This window comes from Camelina sativa, chromosome 13 (genome assembly GCF_030686135.1).
Source record: "Camelina sativa cultivar CO46 ecotype springtype chromosome 13, ASM3068613v1".
Classification (NCBI taxonomy): Eukaryota; Viridiplantae; Streptophyta; class Magnoliopsida; order Brassicales; family Brassicaceae; genus Camelina; species Camelina sativa.
Window position 1 is genome coordinate 24242201 of NC_141892.1, and position 18617 is coordinate 24260817.

The 18617-nt window shown below is 35.2% G+C and overlaps 3 protein-coding genes and 1 long non-coding RNA gene across 4 annotated transcripts; 3 read left to right on the forward strand and 1 right to left on the reverse strand.

Moving 5' to 3' along the window:
• The first annotated feature begins 1473 nt into the window (after positions 1-1473).
• On the forward strand, positions 1474-4470 carry LOC104737371 (putative 3'(2'),5'-bisphosphate nucleotidase, mitochondrial). Its single transcript, XM_010457539.3, has 9 exons — positions 1474-1772; positions 1871-1967; positions 2054-2156; positions 2311-2522; positions 2879-2938; positions 3179-3519; positions 3688-3766; positions 3875-3925; positions 4163-4470. The coding sequence occupies exons 1-9, from the start codon at positions 1672-1674 to the stop codon at positions 4310-4312; spliced, it is 1194 nt and encodes a 397-aa protein (XP_010455841.2). The 5' UTR covers positions 1474-1671; the 3' UTR covers positions 4313-4470.
• Positions 4471-4656: 186 nt separating this feature from the next.
• On the forward strand, positions 4657-5963 carry LOC104737372 (uncharacterized). The gene is made up of 3 exons (XR_759723.3): positions 4657-4785; positions 4893-4928; positions 5345-5963. It is a non-coding gene; the product is annotated as an uncharacterized LOC104737372 (long non-coding RNA).
• A 1602-nt stretch (positions 5964-7565) lies between these two features.
• LOC104737373 (putative 3'(2'),5'-bisphosphate nucleotidase, mitochondrial) lies at positions 7566-10397 on the forward strand. Its single transcript, XM_010457540.3, has 9 exons — positions 7566-7811; positions 7904-8000; positions 8085-8187; positions 8313-8524; positions 8897-8956; positions 9139-9479; positions 9646-9724; positions 9837-9887; positions 10101-10397. The coding sequence occupies exons 1-9, from the start codon at positions 7711-7713 to the stop codon at positions 10248-10250; spliced, it is 1194 nt and encodes a 397-aa protein (XP_010455842.1). The 5' UTR covers positions 7566-7710; the 3' UTR covers positions 10251-10397.
• A 657-nt stretch (positions 10398-11054) lies between these two features.
• On the reverse strand, positions 11055-17328 carry LOC147929922 (uncharacterized). The gene is made up of 5 exons (XM_087480789.1): positions 17307-17328; positions 14271-15376; positions 12818-13093; positions 12462-12706; positions 11055-11895 (listed from the first exon to the last, which is right to left on the reverse strand). Exons 1-5 carry the CDS (start codon positions 17326-17328, stop codon positions 11055-11057), a joined length of 2490 nt encoding a protein of 829 aa, XP_087336915.1.
• Positions 17329-18617: the final 1289 nt, after the last annotated feature.

Consider the following 18617-nt stretch of genomic DNA (forward strand, 5'->3'; position numbering starts at 1 on the left):
ACACTGCTATAAAGGCAAAATTGATGAATAGAAGAGGAGACGCAAACAGAGATGAAGACTTGCGCAAGAGCAGCACCCGTGGCAAAGGCTGAAGACGAAGTAGAACATCAAGACGCAAATGATATCATCTTTATATTGAATCAACTTCACCCCGGTAAAAATTTGTGGCTATGACCTTGAATTTTAATCTAATGGTTTTAAGTTTGTATTGATCGTCTTTCAATATTAAACGTAAGTTTGTCTTTTATAGATTACGTATAGTATATTATATAAAGCATTGAAGTTGGAAGCTAATTCTTAATATTTGGAAGATTATATATTAATTTTTTTTTGTTAAAAAAACAAATATATACAACTACAATTTTCTTACTGTATCATTTGCCAGAACCAACTATAGTTTTCCCCACTTGATTATATACAAACTAAATTTTCATATATTTTGATAAACTTTAGCATATCATTATTTTTTCTGTGCATAGCACCGGATATAATACTAGTTATATATATTTTTGGACAATCATTTAATACTTTATCAAAAAATTATAAACGAAGGATATTATAATGAATCACTAATAATATCAAGTTCACAAAATTGTTTGTTTGTTTTTTTTACTTTTATAACTCAGAGTAAATTCTAGAACAGTGGGGAGCGGGGGGTCGAAGTACATGAAAACGTGTTGGCGTCCCAAACCCATCTCCTTACCACTACAAACCCTGTACACAAATTGTTTTGTTTTGCTGAAGATTTGGTTGGGTTAATTGGTTCAAGCCAAAGAACAAATCTCCCATGTCACATAATTATTTCATTGTGCTATTAAACTTTTAAATGTTAAAAAAATACAAATTTTTAAGAGTTTTGAAATAAATTTATAGTTTAGTTCAGATGATTGCAATTATAGACATGCATTACAAAATATTAGATATATGAACTTTTGCGCAAAGAGTTAGAAAATCCACACTAATTGTAAAGCAGGTAACCTCAATATTTTCACTTCTTTAGTACACAACACAAATTAACTAATTGTATTAATGATAGGCAAATAACATTAACTCCCATACCTGGAAATGATTTAATTTTAGTTTTCGTTTAATTGACCAAAAATCAGATTTATGAAAATTTAACCCACAAACCTGCCATATAAATTAATTGGATAAGCAAATCGTTTGAATGAAAAATGGGGTTCTTATTTATTGTTAGTTTGCTAATTCTTAGTGTTGAAAATAGCATAAACTTAGTGTTATGTATGTTATATTTTTTCTTTTTACATAGTGTTATTTGTATTAAAAAAATCTGTGTTATCTTTTTTTTTTGACTTTTTTAAAAAATATAATCTTATAAGATTATTTATAACTTAAAAGAGTTTTGAAAATATAACGATTATTTATAAATATTTATTTTTATTTGATAAACAAATACATTTTTGGTGAAAAGGTTATATATAATTATATATCCTCCACAAAGATTCAATCTTTTGGCACAATCAATATCTATCTCTCATTTAGAGAATCCATAGATATATAAGAGATATATCACAAATAATGTAATTATTAACTAAATGAAAACAATAGAATTACTACTATCCAGTTCACTTTAGAGCTGGAACGTTCATATATTCAAACAAAACCGGTTTAATTTCGCCGGTTTACCTTCCGGCACAGATAACAGCCACGATGCACGTTCTCAACACCGGAGTTCGATTCTCCGCCGTTAAATTCTCACCGGTATTCAATCCTTCCCCTTCACCTCTCAGCAGACGATACTTCATCGTAAGGTCTCTCCCTCTCTCTCCTGCCTCAAATTGATTACTTCTCCATCTCTGTAACACATTCCTAATCTCTGTAATCGTTTTTGATGTGTGTCTCTCTGCAGAGCTAATCTTCCGTTTCCGAAGCATCAAGCTAAGTATCATAAGGAGCTTGAGGTCGCCATTGATGCTGTTGATAGAGCTTGTCGTCTCTGTGTTGATGTAAGCTAATTTTTTAACTCCATTGTTTCTCAATTCTCAGATTGGTGTCGTCTATTAAAGTTTGTTTTTTTTTTTACCATTGTTAGGTCAAAAGATCGCTTTTTTCTTCTAAAGAGAAGATTGTTGAGAAGAATGATCAAACTCCAGTTACAATTGCTGACTTTGGAGTGCAAGCTTTAATCAGCTTAGGTAAGATAAATGAGTCCCACTAGTTTAGGCTTTTCTTGATTGTAGAATCAATGGTTTTAGTGATGTATGTAGTGAATTTGTGCAAAAGAACACTGCTTTCATGAAACTCTGATTTCAATTTTGAATCTTGTCTTTGCTTATTTTTAATTTGTAGAGCTATCGAAACAGTTTCCTTCAATACCTTTGGTGGCTGAAGAGGACTCTCATTTCGTACGTGCTAATAACCTCGTAAGCTCTGTGGTAAGTGAAGTCAAATCAAAAACGAGCATTGGAGACAATGAGTTGTCTGATGCTGATGTACTAGAAGCAATTGACAGAGGTGGAAAAGATGCCTATGCGTTTTGCAACAAACCAGCTACTTATTGGGTACATGTTACATTTTAGCATGATATATGAATGTGTCTCTAAATTCCATTTGTTACTGTCTTACATATCGTCTTCTAGTCATTAGCTATATGTTGTCAACGTTGTCCCCTGTTCATCTTAAGGTATAAGATATTTACCATCCACAGTCGATTGTCATTGTTGAAGTTTGTAAATCTTGGAATGTCAGACTTGAACTGAGGAATGGGTAATACTCGATTTTTGTTTCCCCCCCCCCCCCCCCCCCCCCAAGCACTAACATAGAAAATGATGCACATATTTTTTGTTCCTAGATGATATGATACTTTTCATTATACTGTCCATGCTGTCTGCAACTCACTTCCTTTGATTTTCTGCAGGTTTTGGATCCAATTGATGGCACAAAGGCGTTTCTTAAAGGAGATGAGGGTTTATATGTGGTATGTCTCATAACCCTGTCATTTTTCGTTTTCTTTCAGTGTCTTAAAAAGTTTCGTATGAGAGTTACAGAAACCATTTTGTGGGATTGATAATTTGAAATATCCTCAAAAACCTGTTTGCTATGCTCAAAGCACTACGAATAAGTTCTGAGCCATGGACAAGATAAATATCTCTCATAAGCATATGTATGAGTTGGATATGAGATTTCATGTTGTTTTGTTCTGTTTCTGAGATCTCAGGTAGGATTGGCCCTTGTTGTAGATAATGAAATCGTGCTAGGAGTTATGGGCTGTCCAAACTGGCCAGGAGTTTTATCAGATAAATCCACCGGAACTCTAATGATCTCGCATATTGGCTGTGGAACGTGGACCAAGGGGTTACAAAATATCTCTGGCAAAGTAAGCGGTGATTGGACAAGATGTTTTGTTGATGCCTCCGTTTTAGTGAACAAAGCAAGGTTTTGTATACAAGAAAGCGACAACTGGGAATCACTTCCTCTCTCTGGTTTCTTCGCTGCAAAAACAGTTTCAGATGACTTACAGCATAATGATATTATTCTGGTGCCCACATGTAATGGAAGGTATCTATCTACTAACTATCTCTATACTACTTAAAACACACTAAAGTTCTTCATCCAACAAAAAGTAGAAATGAACGATTTTACCTCTTTAGTTTATAATCTACGAGTTGCTTGTATGCAAATTATAACATATCCTAATCAGTAAACTTTTCTTATTTGTGCGTACAGTTTGTGCAAGTATATGGTAGTAGCTTCTGGTAGAGCAGCAGTTTTCCTTTTCCGAGCCAAAACTCAGAGAACAATAAAGGTACTCAGATTGTTTGATTCTGATCTATGCACATCAACTTTTTTTCTTATTTTGTTGTATATATACGAGTATTTCTCATTCTTTAGAGATTGTCTTAAAAACATGTAGGCTTGGGATCATGCTATTGGGATGATATGTGTTCATGAAGCTGGAGGAAAGGTTGGTGAAAATCTTTATACACTGTCACAAAGCCATTCTTGTTACCAGACAAATAAACATAGTTTGCTCTGTCTGGCCCTTTAAACATGATTCCTTTATGAACTTTGGAATCTAACAAAGCCTAACCTTTTTCAATCTGATGATCATGATCTCTCTGTTTGAGTTTGAATACTTGGGTCCTGTTTCGTGGCCGAAGCTTCTTGAGACATCTGACTCTCGTATTGTATCTCCCCTCAGGTAACAGATTGGGAAGGAGGTGAAATCAATTTGGAGGAAGATCAATCTGAAAGAAGGGTCATTTTCCCTGGGGGTGGTATTCTAGTTAGCAACGGAAGTTTACATAATCAGCTTCTTGAGATGACATCTTCTGCTTCGCCAGCTCTTTGATTCATCACTATGCTCTTATACACTTGTGAAATTATTTTTATGGTCCTGAGATTATTCTTACACAGATAATGTAAACTGTGACTAGAGAGAGACGGGTTTGTAACTTCAAATTAGTCTCCATTCTTGTGATATGATGATCAAAATTCAAAAGCTGTAAATATGCAAATCTTGTACCGTAAGCAGAAAAAAAATACAATCATATATATAATAGCAGAGTTTTCTCTCATTAAAAGAGCATCTGCATCAGCAAAAATTAACAAATTTGTTGGGCTTTATATAAGCCCAAATAATATAATTTTTTTAAATTTCACTAATATAAGCCCAAATATAATTTTTAAAAATCCACATAAACCCATCTGAATAGAAAATAGCTGGAGAAAAATATTGTCGTCTACCACATAATCTCTCCGGGAACCGTCGGATTCACGATTCGGCTTCTCTGGAATTTTTCTTCATCAAAGTCCCATGGCTGGGTAAATCCTTATTCCTTTATATTTCGGTCTGGATTTTGGCTTGGTAATGTTCTTTTTCGTTGAGTCTCAAACCCTAACTATGATTCTTCATGATTGCAATTTTGTAGTAGAAAATAAAAGTTCTGGGATCATCACTTCAGTAGGTAAACCATGATATTCGTCTCAAAATTTAATTTTGTTGGTTGGATTTATGTTCATGTTCTTCGTTTTCAGTTTATTTGTTTGGAACTTTTTGGTTATAGTAAGATCATTTTAGTTTGGTTTATGTTTTGGTCTAATATTGGTTGTGGTTTGGTCTGAATCATGTTGTTTGTGTCCGTCTCTGTTTTCCAAAACTTGATCAGTTATTTTAATTTTGTTGGTTGGATTTATGTTCATATTCTTCGTTTTCAGTTTATATATTTGTTTTGAACTTTTTGGTTATATTAAAATCAGCTCAGTTTGATTTCTGTTTAGGTCTGACTTTGGTTGTAGTTTGGTCTGAATCATGCTTTTGTGTCTATCTCCTTTTTCTAACCCTTACCAATTGGTTTGTTATTTTCTTTGCTTTGATCTGTAGAACGATAGCTCAGCAACATGGCATCAAGATCAACAAACCATAATCAAGAAGGATAATGAATTTATGGGGACAAACCGTCTTTTTCTCGATGAACATGTTAACCTTCTTACATGTTTTCATGTATTTGTAATCTTCTTACATGTTTTATGTTCTTAGTAGCTAAATGATCATAGTTTCAGTGCTCAGTAATCCATGTTTTCATCCCATCAGCCTATGCCTTTCAATTCTGTAATGTTTTACGTGAAGGCGTAATCTTCAATGTTGGAGGGTTTGAAGTTGGTCGATGCACAAGGCTGTGCAAGATCATTCGTTTCCTTTCTGCGACGACAATGGCTGAAATTGTTGATACATCGGGTAGATTACATTTGAAAGAAATGGTTTATTTGCTTCAACGCCTACTGCTACTCCACCAGAATCATGCTGTCAAACGACTACTGCTACTCCTTTCTGTGGAGAAGAAAAATATGGTGACCATCACTTTGAAGCTAGAATTGTGTTTGTGGCCTCTGTTTTTTTACTCAAACTCTGTTTTGTTTGTTATTCATACACTTTCATTTTCTAAATAAACTTCACATTTTTAATAAAATAAACAAATGAATATTAGCGATGTTTAAACATACATGCTTCGAGTTTCTTTAATATATAAATTCCAAATTTTAATATACATGCATGAGTTCATAAAGTTTTTTTCCCTGCACCCTTGGGACGAAAATAAAACATAAAACACAAGCTCTTAAAACATAAACACAACCAACATAACGTAACTTAGCTTCTCCTAAAAACTTTTGTTTTCTCGGATGGGTTTCATCAGTATATGATCTAAACGTTTAGTAGCTAAGGAGTAAGGACTATTAAATTTACACTCATTGAATATTATTAATAAATATAAATAATAACATCAAGGAATAAGGAAGTCCAAAAACTAAATGTAACCAACAAAAATGAAGGACTCCAAACGACTACGACCAAATATAAATAAATAGAAACTGTAACACAAAGAGAAACAATATGAAACTATCAGCTATACTATGCAAAGATCCAATGAAATCATCGTCACCATCAGAAGGCCAAATACCTATTCAAACCAAATCATCATACACATCCCTTACACTCCAAACGGTGGAAGCTCTACAACACCAACCTTGAGAAGCAACCTGCACTATCTTCTCTCATATCATGAAATAGTAGAAAACATCACAACAAGAATAACGACAAGGTTCCTCCAATTCATCAAGGTTTCCCCTTTCCGATTTCTCCTGATTGCAATTTTGAAGTACGAAACAAAAATACAAATTTTTCATTCCATTGTAGAATGTTTTTATAATCACTTAATTGGTACCCAGAGGAGGACCCATTTATATGCCAAACAGCTTCAAACTGAATTTGGGGAGAGGATGAAAAGGAGCTGTTCATCTGATTCCCTTGAAGCGACTATGCTATTGTCTTTCTCTTAGTCATCAACCTTCTTCTCCGATCGTCAACCTCCGTCTAGCTTTCTTCGGCAGTTTCTTCATCTGTTTTCTACTTGAGGTTTCTCCTTCTCATCTTAATTTCTCTGATCTAATTCTCATGTGCATTATTAAGAACACTCTTTGTGTAATGACTTCTATAATTTTTCCCAGTTATGCGTTTATGTACTTTGGTTATCAGACTACATTTCAATGCACAAATAGAATTTACAATGTAAAGATGGTAATACTATTATATATATGATTTACAGTCACAGATTACACCTTTCATGCAAATTCCAGGATCGACACCAATTGTACTTATTGCAGATCTAGAGAACTCCAAAAGACGACCAACAACATATGAAGAAATGAAAGGAAAAAACAAAAAAAAATAGACTTAGAAATTTACATTAGCATTAGTGTCAACTAAGCACATGCGCTAAAGGTGCAAAAACAGTAGGTCCAAAAAAAACACGTTAATTTAAATAATTTCATAATACAACATATATGTATGTTTTTTTTAATTAATGATATACTATCGAGTCTATATAAAATTTAAGTCAAGCCTGATTAGTATACAACCCCACGCAACGAGCGGATTCTCATCGATAGTGTTATTAAACTATGGAGACGAAGAGGCTATTATTGATGGAGATCAGAAGAAGGCGGGAGTAGTCTCTCTCATCGCAGTCGTGAAAGCCCAATACAGAAAACGAAGTTCCAGTTACCCAATCATATAAAGCCCATTAAGAAACTGTCCAATATACAGTACAGTGACATTGCCCAGGTCAAAATTTTAATTGTATATTTTTTACCTCTAAACTGAAAAAAGGTTTTAGGAGCTGGAACGTTCATTTATTAACCGAAACCGGTTTAATTTCACCGGTTCACCTTCCGCCGTAGATACCAGCCGCGATGCACATACTCGACACCGGAGTTCGATTCTCCGCCGCTAAATTCTCACCGGTATTCAATCCTCCCCCTACACCTCTCCGCAGACGATACTTCATCGTAAGGTCTCTTCTTTCTACCTCAAAATCGATTACTTCACCATCTCTGTAACACATTTCTAATCTCCCAAATCGTTGTCGAATTTGTGTCTCTGCAGAGCTAATCTTCCGTTTCCGAAGCATCAAGCTAAGTATAATAAAGAGCTTGAGGTTGCCATTGATGCCGTTGATAGAGCTTGTCGTCTCTGTATTGATGTAAGCTAACTTCCCACTTCCGTTGTATCTCAATTCTCAGATTGGTGTCGTCTATTAAAGCTTGGTTTTTTGACAATCGGTTAGGTCAAAAGATCGCTTTTTTCTTCGAAAGAGAAGATTGTTGAGAAGAATGATCAAACTCCAGTTACAATTGCTGATTTTGGAGTGCAAGCTTTAGTCAGCTTAGGTGAGATTCAATGAGTCCCACTAGTTTAGGCTTTTCTTGATTGTGTCGAATCAATGGTTTAAAGTGATTGATGTTGTAGTGATTCCAAATTTGAGTCTTATCTTTGGTTATTTTGTGATTGGCAGAGCTATCGAAACTGTTTCCTTCAATACCTTTGGTGGCTGAGGAAGACTCTCATTTCGTGCGTGCTAATAACCTCGTAAGCTCTGTGGTAAGTGAAGTCAAATCAAAAACAAGCATTGGAGAGAGTGAGTTGTCTGATGCTGATGTACTAGAAGCAATTGACAGAGGTGGAAAAGATGCCTATGCGTTTTGCAACAAACCAGCTACTTATTGGGTATGTTATCACATATAGCATAGTTTAAAGGTTTCTCTAAGTTTCGTATGTTGTGGTCTTACATATCATCTTCCAAAAGATAAGACCATATCATCTTCCGCCGTTACCTTTTTTTTTTTTTGTCAACGTTGCACCCTGGTAATCTCACAATAGATTAAATATATACCATCCACAGTTAATTGTCATATTTAAGTTTGTAGATTCTTGGAATGTCAGACTTGAAATAAGAAATGGGTAATACTCGATTTATGTGTCTTCCCGAAGTCGAAGAATGGGCACTAAAATGGAAAATGATGCACATATCTTTTGTGCCTAGATGATATGATAATTTTCCATACTGTCTGGAACTCACTTCCATTGATTTTTTTGCAGGTTTTGGATCCAATTGATGGCACAAGGGGGTTTCTTAAAGGAGATGAAGCTTTATATGTGGTATCTCTCATATGACATACCTCTGTGCTTTTCATTTCCTTTCAGAGTCTTAAAAAAGTTTCGTGTGAGAGTTACAGAAACTATCTTTTGGGATTGATAATTTGATATATCCTCAAAAACCTTCTTGCTTAGCTCTACTTACTTTCTTTTTACAAAAGCACTACTATATGCATAAATCTCAGGTAGGACTAGCCCTTGTTGTAGATGATGAAATTGTGCTGGGAGTTATGGGCTGTCCAAACTGGCCAGGAGATTTATCAGATCAGTCCACCGGAACTTTAATGATCTCGCATATTGGCTGTGGAACGTGGACTAAGGGTTTACAAAATATCTCTGGCAAAGTAAGCGGTGATTGGACAAGGTGTTTTGTTGATGCCTGTGATTTAGTGAACAAAGCAAGGTTTTGTATACAAGAAAGCCAAACCTGGGAATCACTTCCTCTCTCCGGTTCCTTCGCTGCAAAAATAGCTTCAGATGACTTACAGCATGAAGATATCATTTTGGTGCCCACATGTTGTGGAAGGTATTTGCTAACTTTCTATCTATGAAAACACATTGAAGTTCTTTAACCAAAAGTAGTAATGAACAATCTTTACCTCTTTAGAGCTGAAACTATCACTTTATAATCTTGCTTGTATGCAAATTATAACATTTCCCACACAGTTCACTTTCCATATCTGTGTGTACAGTTTGTGCAAGTATATGGTGGTAGCTTCAGGCAGAGCATCGGTTTTCCTTCTCCGAACCAAAACTCAGGGAACAATAAAGGTATTCGATTGTTTGATCTGGATCTACGCGCAGCAAAATCTTTTTCTTATGTTATTGTATCGAGTATTATGTATCTCTCTTTCTCTTAAGAGATTGTCTTGAAAACATGTAGTCTTGGGATCATGCTGTTGGGATGATATGTGTTCATGAAGCCGGAGGAAAGGTTGGTGAAATCTTTATACACTGTGTCTCAAAGCCATTCTTGTTACCATATCATTATTTCATCAATAAGAGGTCTTAAAAATCGACAAATAACAAAAAAAGCTTGCTTAGGAATCTAACAAAGCCCTAAAGAAGAAGCAACTTTGTTTCAGTCTAATGATCATGGTCTCTTTTTAAAGTTTGTTGAGATATCTGTGTCTCTATCTCCTCTCAGGTAACAGATTGGGAAGGAGATGAAATCAATTTGGAGGAAGATCAATCTGAAAGAAGGGTCATTTTCCCCGCGGGTGGTGTTCTAGTTAGCAACGGGCGTTTACATAATCAGCTTCTTGAGATGACATCTTCTGCTTCACCAGCTCTTTGATTCATATGATTCATAATCAGATTCTTGAGATGATCTCCATTCTTGTTCTACTTCGGAGTATGTATGTTTATATTTTGTATTATTGAAAGTACTGTATACCTATCTAGTTGGTTTTCGTTTATCCAAAAGTTTGGTTTCATTTTGAAACGCCTCTTCTCTTATCTCTCTTTCTCTCCCAATAGCACTGAAAAACAAAAATCAAAATCAGCAAGTTCTTGTCCGATTAGAATATAGTTGAAGGATTCTTGTTGTGTTCTCATATTTACATTTAGAATCTGCTATATCCCTTGTCTAGTTTAGGAGGAAAAGAAAAAGAAAAATCAAAATTTCACAATTCAGATCTTCAACTTTATTAGTAATATATATCTCGACGAAGGAATGTCTTTGTCTTGTAAGAATTACAAAAGAGTATGAGAAGAATAGAGAATGAGATAGAATGATCAAGAGAAAATGAAAGAGAGAGCGGCTAGGTTAAAATAGAGGAGAAGGAGAGATTCTCATTACTTGAATAATAATGACCTAGTTACAAACTATTTATAAGGATACAGTGGATTCTATATAAGGAAACTACTAGAATGTACATTTATAATCGTAGGAAGAACGGGTTCTTATATCCTAAGAAGAACACGTTCTTCTATTATAAGGAGAACATGTTCTTAGTGTGTTCATGTTCACACTCCCCCTCAAGCTTAACCATTTGGAACAGAAGTTAGGCTTAAAACTATGAACACCCACCTCATTAAAAACCTTAGTATGTAAAACCCATTTGGGACAAAAACATACTAAGGGAAAAAGAGTATGGAATCAATAGCTTAGGGTCTTCATCGGTGGCCTGGTTAGGTCCATAAGTCCAAGTTTGGAGTGTATATACTCGCAAACCTTGGGACTCGCTGCTTTGGTGAAAATGTCCGCCAGTTGTTCAGAACTCTTGGTGTGACATGGCAAGATAACTCTTAACTGAACTTGTTCTCTAACTTTGTGGCAGTCCACTTCTATGTGTTTCGTCCTTTCATGAAATACTGAGTTTGATGCAATGTGAATAGCGACTTCATTGTCACAGTGCATTGTGATCGGCTTTGGAGTCTCGATGCCTAGATCCTTCAAGAGAGCTTTGAGCCACATGAGTTCGGTTGTGAGCTTCCTCATTGCCATGTATTCAGACTCTGCACTTGAGAGAGATACCACCTTTTGTTTCTTACTCTTCCAAGTGACAAGATTTCCTCCAACAAACGTGCAATAACCAGATGTTGAGCGTCTATCTTCATGATCCCCAGCATAATCTGCATCACAGTATCCTACCAGCTCTGCATTTCTATTACATCCCATCCATATGCCTTGTCCTGGTGATCCTTTGAGATACTTGAGTATTCGGCTCACCATTTTCCAATGATGTAATGTTGGCTTCTGCATATGTTGACTCACCTGGTTCACAGCAAAGCATATATCAGGTCGTGTTATGGTGAGATAAATAAGCTTACCTACCAACCGTCGATACTGTTTTACATCTTCGAAAGGAGCATCATTCAGCTCCCCCTTACGACCAGACTTGTAGTCTTCTTTAAGTGGAGTTTCAACTGATTTTGATCCAAGTTTACTTGCCTCATTCAAAAGATCGTGTACTTTCTTTACGACAAGAAGAGTCCTTCTTCAGAACGGCAAACTTCTATCCAAAGAAAGTACTTTAGTTCTCCAAGATATTTGATATCAAAAACTGATTTAAGATAGAGTTTGGTATCTTGAATACCTACCTTGTCATTCCCGGAGATGATAATATCATCAACATATATAAGAATGACTATAATACCTTTTTGGCTTGGGTAAGTGAAAAGAGTGTGATCAGCTTCTGATCTTCTAAATCCTTTTTCCATCAGTGTTGAACTGAGTTTATGATACCAAGCTCTTGGTGATTGTTTCAACCCATATATTGCTTTCTTTAATTTAAACACCTTTCCGGGACCAATAGTGTCTTCAAGTCCTGGTGGTGGTCTCATATAAACTTCATCTTCTAGTTCTCCTTGTAAGAATGCGTTCTTCACATCCATCTGCCACAATTCCCAAGATAAATTAGTAGCTAATGAGAGCACTACTCTTATCGTGTGAAGTTTGGCCACTGGAGCGAATGTATCACAATAGTCTTCTCCATAAGTTTGAGTGAACCCTCTTGCTACAAGTCTGGCTTTATATCGTTCTATCTCCCCATTACTCTTATACTTTATAGTGAATATCCATCGAGATGTCACAGCTTTCTTCCCTTTTGGTAGATCAGCTTCGTCCCATGTGTGATTTTTCACCATTGCATTAGTCTCATCTCCGACCGCATCACGCCAAACTTTATGTTCTTTAGCTTCCTCATAACTTTGTGGAATCCAATGCTGATCAATTTGAGTGAGAAGCACTTGATGCTCAACAGGAAAATGTGCCAAAGTGCATACAGCTTGTATAGGGTGAGCAACCTCCTGACTATTGTAGAAGATGCGAGGATTTTTCCAGTTCTTAGGAGCAGACTTGAGTCTTTCACTTCGTCGGAAGGGAATAACTTCAATAGCCTCATCCTATGTAGCCTCAACCTCTGTAGCCTCAACCTCTGTAGCCTCAACCTGAGTCGGATGTTCTTCCACATGATCTTCTTCCTCTAATTTAGGTTCTTCTCCCGCGGAAGCAAGATCATCCTCCTCGGATACACATTCTTCACCTAGATTGTTCAGTTCATCTTCAAATTTATCATAATCATCTGCTTCTTGACTATGATGACTATCAGTTTCATCCCAGAGAAGAACAAGGTTGATGTTGATTATTCGCAACTCCAAGCCTATCAAGAAGAATGCGGAGATTGTCTGCTCTATCTGATGAAGAGTAGGGAAGATCTTTCAAGTCCTCCCAATTACTTGTATCATAGAATCCCTTAGGTTCTAAGAACTTGACATCCCTAGAGACCAGAACCCTCCTAGCTTCAGGTTCATAACACTTATATCATTTTGAGTAGTTGAGTAGCCAATAAACATGCTCTTGACACTCTTAGCGTCAAGCTTGTCACGCTGCTCACTTGGTTTTAAGACATAACACACACATCCAAATATACGTAAGTGATTGATAGACGGTTTAATCTTGTTAAGTACTTCAAATGAAGAGATATCACTTAGTATTTTTGTTGGAGTTCGATTGATCAAGTAGCCTGCTGTTACAACAACATCTCCCCAGAACTTCTTTGGTACATTTGTGTGGAACATCATAGATCGAGCAACCTCCATAAGATGTCTATTCTTCCTTTCAGCTACGCCATTTTGTTGGGGTGTATAAGGACAACTTGTTTGGTGAACAATCCCATGTTTAAACAAATGTTGTTTGAATGCATGACTTGTATACTCCCCACCATTATCTGATCTCAAAATTTTAATCTTGGCATTATAATGGTTAGTCACATAGTTTTGAAAGTTTGTAAAAGCATCAAGAACTCTATCCTTAGAAGGAAGCAAGGTTAGCCAAGTATATTTTGATTTTTCATCAATAAAAGTAACAAAATATTTTTGATTTTCACGAGATAAGCAAGGTGAAGTCCAAACATCATAATGAATTAAGTCAAAATAATGCTCATATATGGTTGAGGACTTAGGAAAAACAGTTTTACAATGTTTACCAAGGATGCAAGCTTCACAATCATTATTCTTAAACGAAATACTAGGCAACAAAAGTTCGAAAGCACGAAAATGGGGATTACCAAGTCTAGCATGCAACACTGAACTATTAGCCTTAACAATTATTGATTTAAAACATGACGAAAGGGAAGTAGATAGGTTTGAATCCTCAAGCACATAAAGATCATCTTTAGTGGTTCCTTTGCCAAACACTCTACTAGTTTTTTATATCCTGAAAATAAACATCATTAGGGCCAAATATTGCATAACAATTAAGATCACTAGTCGCCCTTTTAACTGATAACAAATTAGAGGTGAAGCTAGGCATATAAAAAGCTTTAGATTTTTTCTCAAACAAGTTTAAGTTTCCTATTCCTTCAATAGGTACTTTATCTCCATTGGCTATGATCACATTTCCTAAAGCCGGGTTTATATCTCTAATTAGCTTAGAATCACTAATCATATGGTGAGAAGCTCCAAAATCAACAATAAGAGGTTTCATAGCTTTGAGAGTAAGATAGGCGTTACCAGAAGACTCTTTTAGAGCCTTGATGAGTGCATCGAGGTCAGATTTTCTCACCAACTCCGAGGAGGCTGCTAACGCTGATCCATTTCCTTCAGTGATTTGAGGAACCATCAGAGCTTGTGTTTCACCATATCCACTCGCTTGATTCGCTCTTGGATTAGTTCCTCTGGGGCGAAGATGTGGATGAAGAGTCCAACATTTCTCCTTAAGATGTCTAGGCTTCTTGCAATGATCACATATGAGCCGGTTATTTCCATCATTTCTATAGTAGCCCTTGTTTGCAACAGCTACCTCTCCTTTGTTGGCTGTGATAAGATCACCTTTTGCTCCAAACAAACCAATGGAACCATGCTCCTTTTGAATTTGATTGCACACATAATCAAGACTTGGAAGCTTGTCCGAACAAAGAATATGTTTGATGAGATCATTGTATGACGGATTCAACGTCAAGAGCAAGCCAAACACCTTGTCTTGTTCACGACGTTCATTTAGAACCACTGGATCCACCGAGTTAGGCCTTAACATTTCCAACTCTGCCCAAAGAGATCTGAACTTCCCAAAGTGTTTTGTAAACTCCATGTCTTCTTGGTTGAGATTGTTAATTGGTTTCTTTACCTCAAACACACGACTCAGATTGGAGACATTACCAAACACATTCTGTAGGGTATCCCAAAGATCCTTAGCTGTCTCACAATATGAGTAAGACTCAAGAATCGGAGCATCCAAGGAATTTTGGATGAAGGCTAAAACACTTTGGTTCTCTTGGAACCACTTGTTGTTGTCACACACAACGATCTCCTTTCCTTCTTGTTTGCTCGTCGTCTCCTTCACAGCTTCATTGCTCTCAATGTGCTTCCAGAGCCCGCGACCGCACAGTGCTGTCTTTGTGGTTCTTGCCCATAGTAAGTAGTTCCCACCTTTGAGTGTAACAGGGATGATTAGGGTTTTGCTGAGATCTATGATGAAATCTTAGATCTGAATCTGGTTGCGGAATAAAAACAAACTGAGATTTTGTAGAATATGAGCGTTAATGTTCTGATACCATGTAAGAATTACAAAAGAGTATGAGAAGAATAGAGAATGGGATAGAATGATCAAGAGAGAATTAAAGAGAGAAAGAGAGAGCAGCTAGGTTAGAATAGAGGAGAAGGAGAGATATTCATTTCTTGAATAATAATGACCAAGTTACAAACTATTTATAGGGATACAGTGGATTATATATAAGAAAACTACTAGAATGTACATTTATAATCGTAGAAAGAACATGTTCTTATAGATTCCCAACAGGGATGAAACAGTATAGATTCCCATATCATAACGAAAACATGTTCTTAGTATGTTCATGTTCACATGTCTCTCCGCTAAATTCTTTATCGTTATATTGATAAAACTATGGCGAATGCATCCATCGTCATTAATGCATAAATTACCTTTTAGTCGAGCATATTCTAACCTCAAGTGGCTGAACTCAAGGGACAAGGAAATGGAACCTCTAGAATAAGCGATATCATTGTAGCATGAGCATCACCTCTATAATGGGACGTAACGAACCTCCAAGAATAGAAACCACTACGTTTTATATAATTCAAATGTATATTATAATAGATACTAACTAAATACTTTTACTAATTAATAATATTAACAATAACGTGGATGTAATTGATCTGGCACATCAACTCCACAACTATTCCGATATCGTGTCGCATATATATTATAGTTTTCTATACATAAATAAATGTTATGTTTATTATAGACGTAGTATGTATGTGTTTGTGGACTCTTGGTCGTTGTCTTCATCTTTCAACTATTTAGGATTCAATGGGCTCTTTTCTGACGTAATACAAATCTGGAACGCGACGATAATCTCTACGTGACTCGATTCATATATACTAATCAATCATATATATTATCTTATATTAAGAAAAATTAGGTCAGTATATCGCATACGGCATATCTATACTATACTTAATATGTGGCTACATACTATTACTGCCTAACTCTATTTTCTTTTCCCATCTGGCTTCATTACAACAAATACTGATCATACGAGTTATAACTTCGTTATAAATATTAAGTATAGTGAATCGTTTGAGAAAAGATCAATGTATAGTTGATATAGAGAGTGAAAACTTACTACATATTTGATGTCAAATACACGAAGTCACGTATGTTTATTTTTTACAATTCGAACTAAATGTGCGCAAACCATCTGTTTTCGCAAAGTTTTTGTAATTGCACACGTTTAAGCCAATCGAGCTCCAAGTGATTTATCAACAGTGAGTTTGTGATCGACAGATATGTTTGTGATTGTAATGTATATATATTTAATTTATAAAAAGCCGCCTCAAAACAGTATCAACAAATAAGATATGGTCAACTATATATGTAGTAACACGTAGGCTACTCTTTGTGGCAAATTCATGCGCAAGCAAAGCCTCTAGTTGTGTGACAGGTTACTACCCTAATATAGGCATCACTAGCTATCTTCTAATCTAATTTGTTAATTATTCCTTTTATTCTTTTTCATTTGTTTAAGTATAATATAATTTTATTCTCCTTTTTCTTATAAATTAATATATTTGTTCATTCACACACAATGTCGCATTTTGTGAAGTTCTCATTTGTCGTTAAACTCGATCGACATATTCTTGAGTTGCAAGGAACGAGACATTCATGTATAATGTACTTATATAAATTAAGTTTTAGTATAATAACATAAATACGAGAGTGATTTCGATCATTATTTCATTCCTTGCTAATTATTAATCACAATTATGTATCCACCGTCCTGATTATTAATTAGAAGATTTGTCGACAGATTAACTATTTGTCCCTGTGTATTTTCGTTACTTGGATGCTTTTGTTTGTTGGAATATATTCGAGTGGATTTTTCTTTGCCTGAAATTATGCACAGGGCCATGTCCGCCAATAATAAAGACTCCAAACTTTAAATCCTTATTGTAATTCATTAACTTTAATTAGTTTGTTCTAGAGTTTTAGCTACTCTTCATCATAAATGCAAATCATTAGGAGAAATATAGAGTCCTTTACAAATCTAATTTCGTAGTTGTAAAGTGCGAATAATCGAAAGAGAAGACGAGTCTCATGATAATTCGTGCATGTTCGTACTCCATGCAAAATGTACAAATCAATTTTTTTGTCACTTCAAATGACTAGCTAGCCAGCTGATTAATAAGAAGATTTATAACTCAAAATCTAAAATGTCAATTGAAATTTGGAAGCATGCATCACGCATATTTCATAATAATGTATTCAAAATCTTACGTAGAAAAAAGCTAATAAGTCCAAAAGATTGGTCTTCACTTTTTTTCTGGAGAAAATTTGATGGGATAGAGAGAGACAGAGATGAACAGCTAAATATTCTGTATGTATTTAATACATTGAATACATCAAACTCACACATTTATTAATTGGTGGCTAACTAATATCACTTTTATCAAAAAAAAATTTATTGTAATTATATTTCTTACTAATTTTTATAAAAAGGAAAACATTATACAATAGGTTACTTAATAATTAAAAAGAACATTAATATTTAGTCCAATCGTAATTCGATTATGATCGTGAGTTTCTACGTTAAGCATTCATTCTTAAAACAACAATGTAAGCTATTACGATTTTCATATTTAATGATAAATTTTAAAGTTCCATTTCTACATCAAATTTACAAACAAGTATTGAAGTATATATATTCATAATCCATCCTAATAATCCTATCCATTGTTTTGTTTTTTTTTTCCCCTAGGAAAAAAGAAGAAAAAGTCCAAAGGAAAAGAAAGGATCGAGATGGGTTGAAATTGTGAAGAGAGAGGGAGTGAAAATACGTGGCATCATAACTTTGGCGACAGCTAATGTGAAAACAGCCCAAAGCTACGGAGAGCGACACTCCTCGACGACGTCCATGTCCCTTTTTAGATTGTGATTGCATTGTTAATTATCTTATATATCATTTGATTAGTTTAAGTATCATCGCACAAGTTAATTACATTAATTTATACACAGTATTAAACTACAAATCTCCCCAAAATCACGTGTTTCGTATCGTTCGTACATTTGTCTACCGTTTTTATTAACGTTGAAACACAACTTATCAAATTTCATTTTAAAAATTATGAAAGACCTAATCAATTATAAATAGTTAATTTGAAACATATCACTCGAATTTAGGGTATTAGTTGGATTGACAAC

Excerpts from the sequence above, each read along its gene's own strand:
- LOC147929922 (XM_087480789.1), bottom strand. The coding sequence starts at position 17,328 with ATGGCCCTGTGCATAATTTCAG. Across the intron at positions 15,377-17,306 it reads GGCCCTGTGCATAATTTCAG|ATTTCATCATAGATCTCAGC; the intron begins GCAAAGAAAAAT and ends TTCAGATCTAAG. Across the intron at positions 12,707-12,817 it reads CAGAGGTTGAGGCTACAGAG|GAGGTTGCTCACCCTATACA; the intron begins GTTGAGGCTACA and ends TACAATAGTCAG.
- LOC104737371 (XM_010457539.3), top strand. The coding sequence starts at position 1,672 with ATGCACGTTCTCAACACCGGAGTTCGATTCTCCGCCGTTAAATTCTCA. Across the intron at positions 1,773-1,870 it reads AGACGATACTTCATCGTAAG|AGCTAATCTTCCGTTTCCGA; the intron begins GTCTCTCCCTCT and ends GTCTCTCTGCAG. Across the intron at positions 3,767-3,874 it reads AAACTCAGAGAACAATAAAG|GCTTGGGATCATGCTATTGG; the intron begins GTACTCAGATTG and ends AAAAACATGTAG.
- LOC104737373 (XM_010457540.3), top strand. The coding sequence starts at position 7,711 with ATGCACATACTCGACACCGGAGTTCGATTCTCCGCCGCTAAATTCTCA. Across the intron at positions 8,525-8,896 it reads ACAAACCAGCTACTTATTGG|GTTTTGGATCCAATTGATGG; the intron begins GTATGTTATCAC and ends ATTTTTTTGCAG. Across the intron at positions 8,957-9,138 it reads GAGATGAAGCTTTATATGTG|GTAGGACTAGCCCTTGTTGT; the intron begins GTATCTCTCATA and ends CATAAATCTCAG.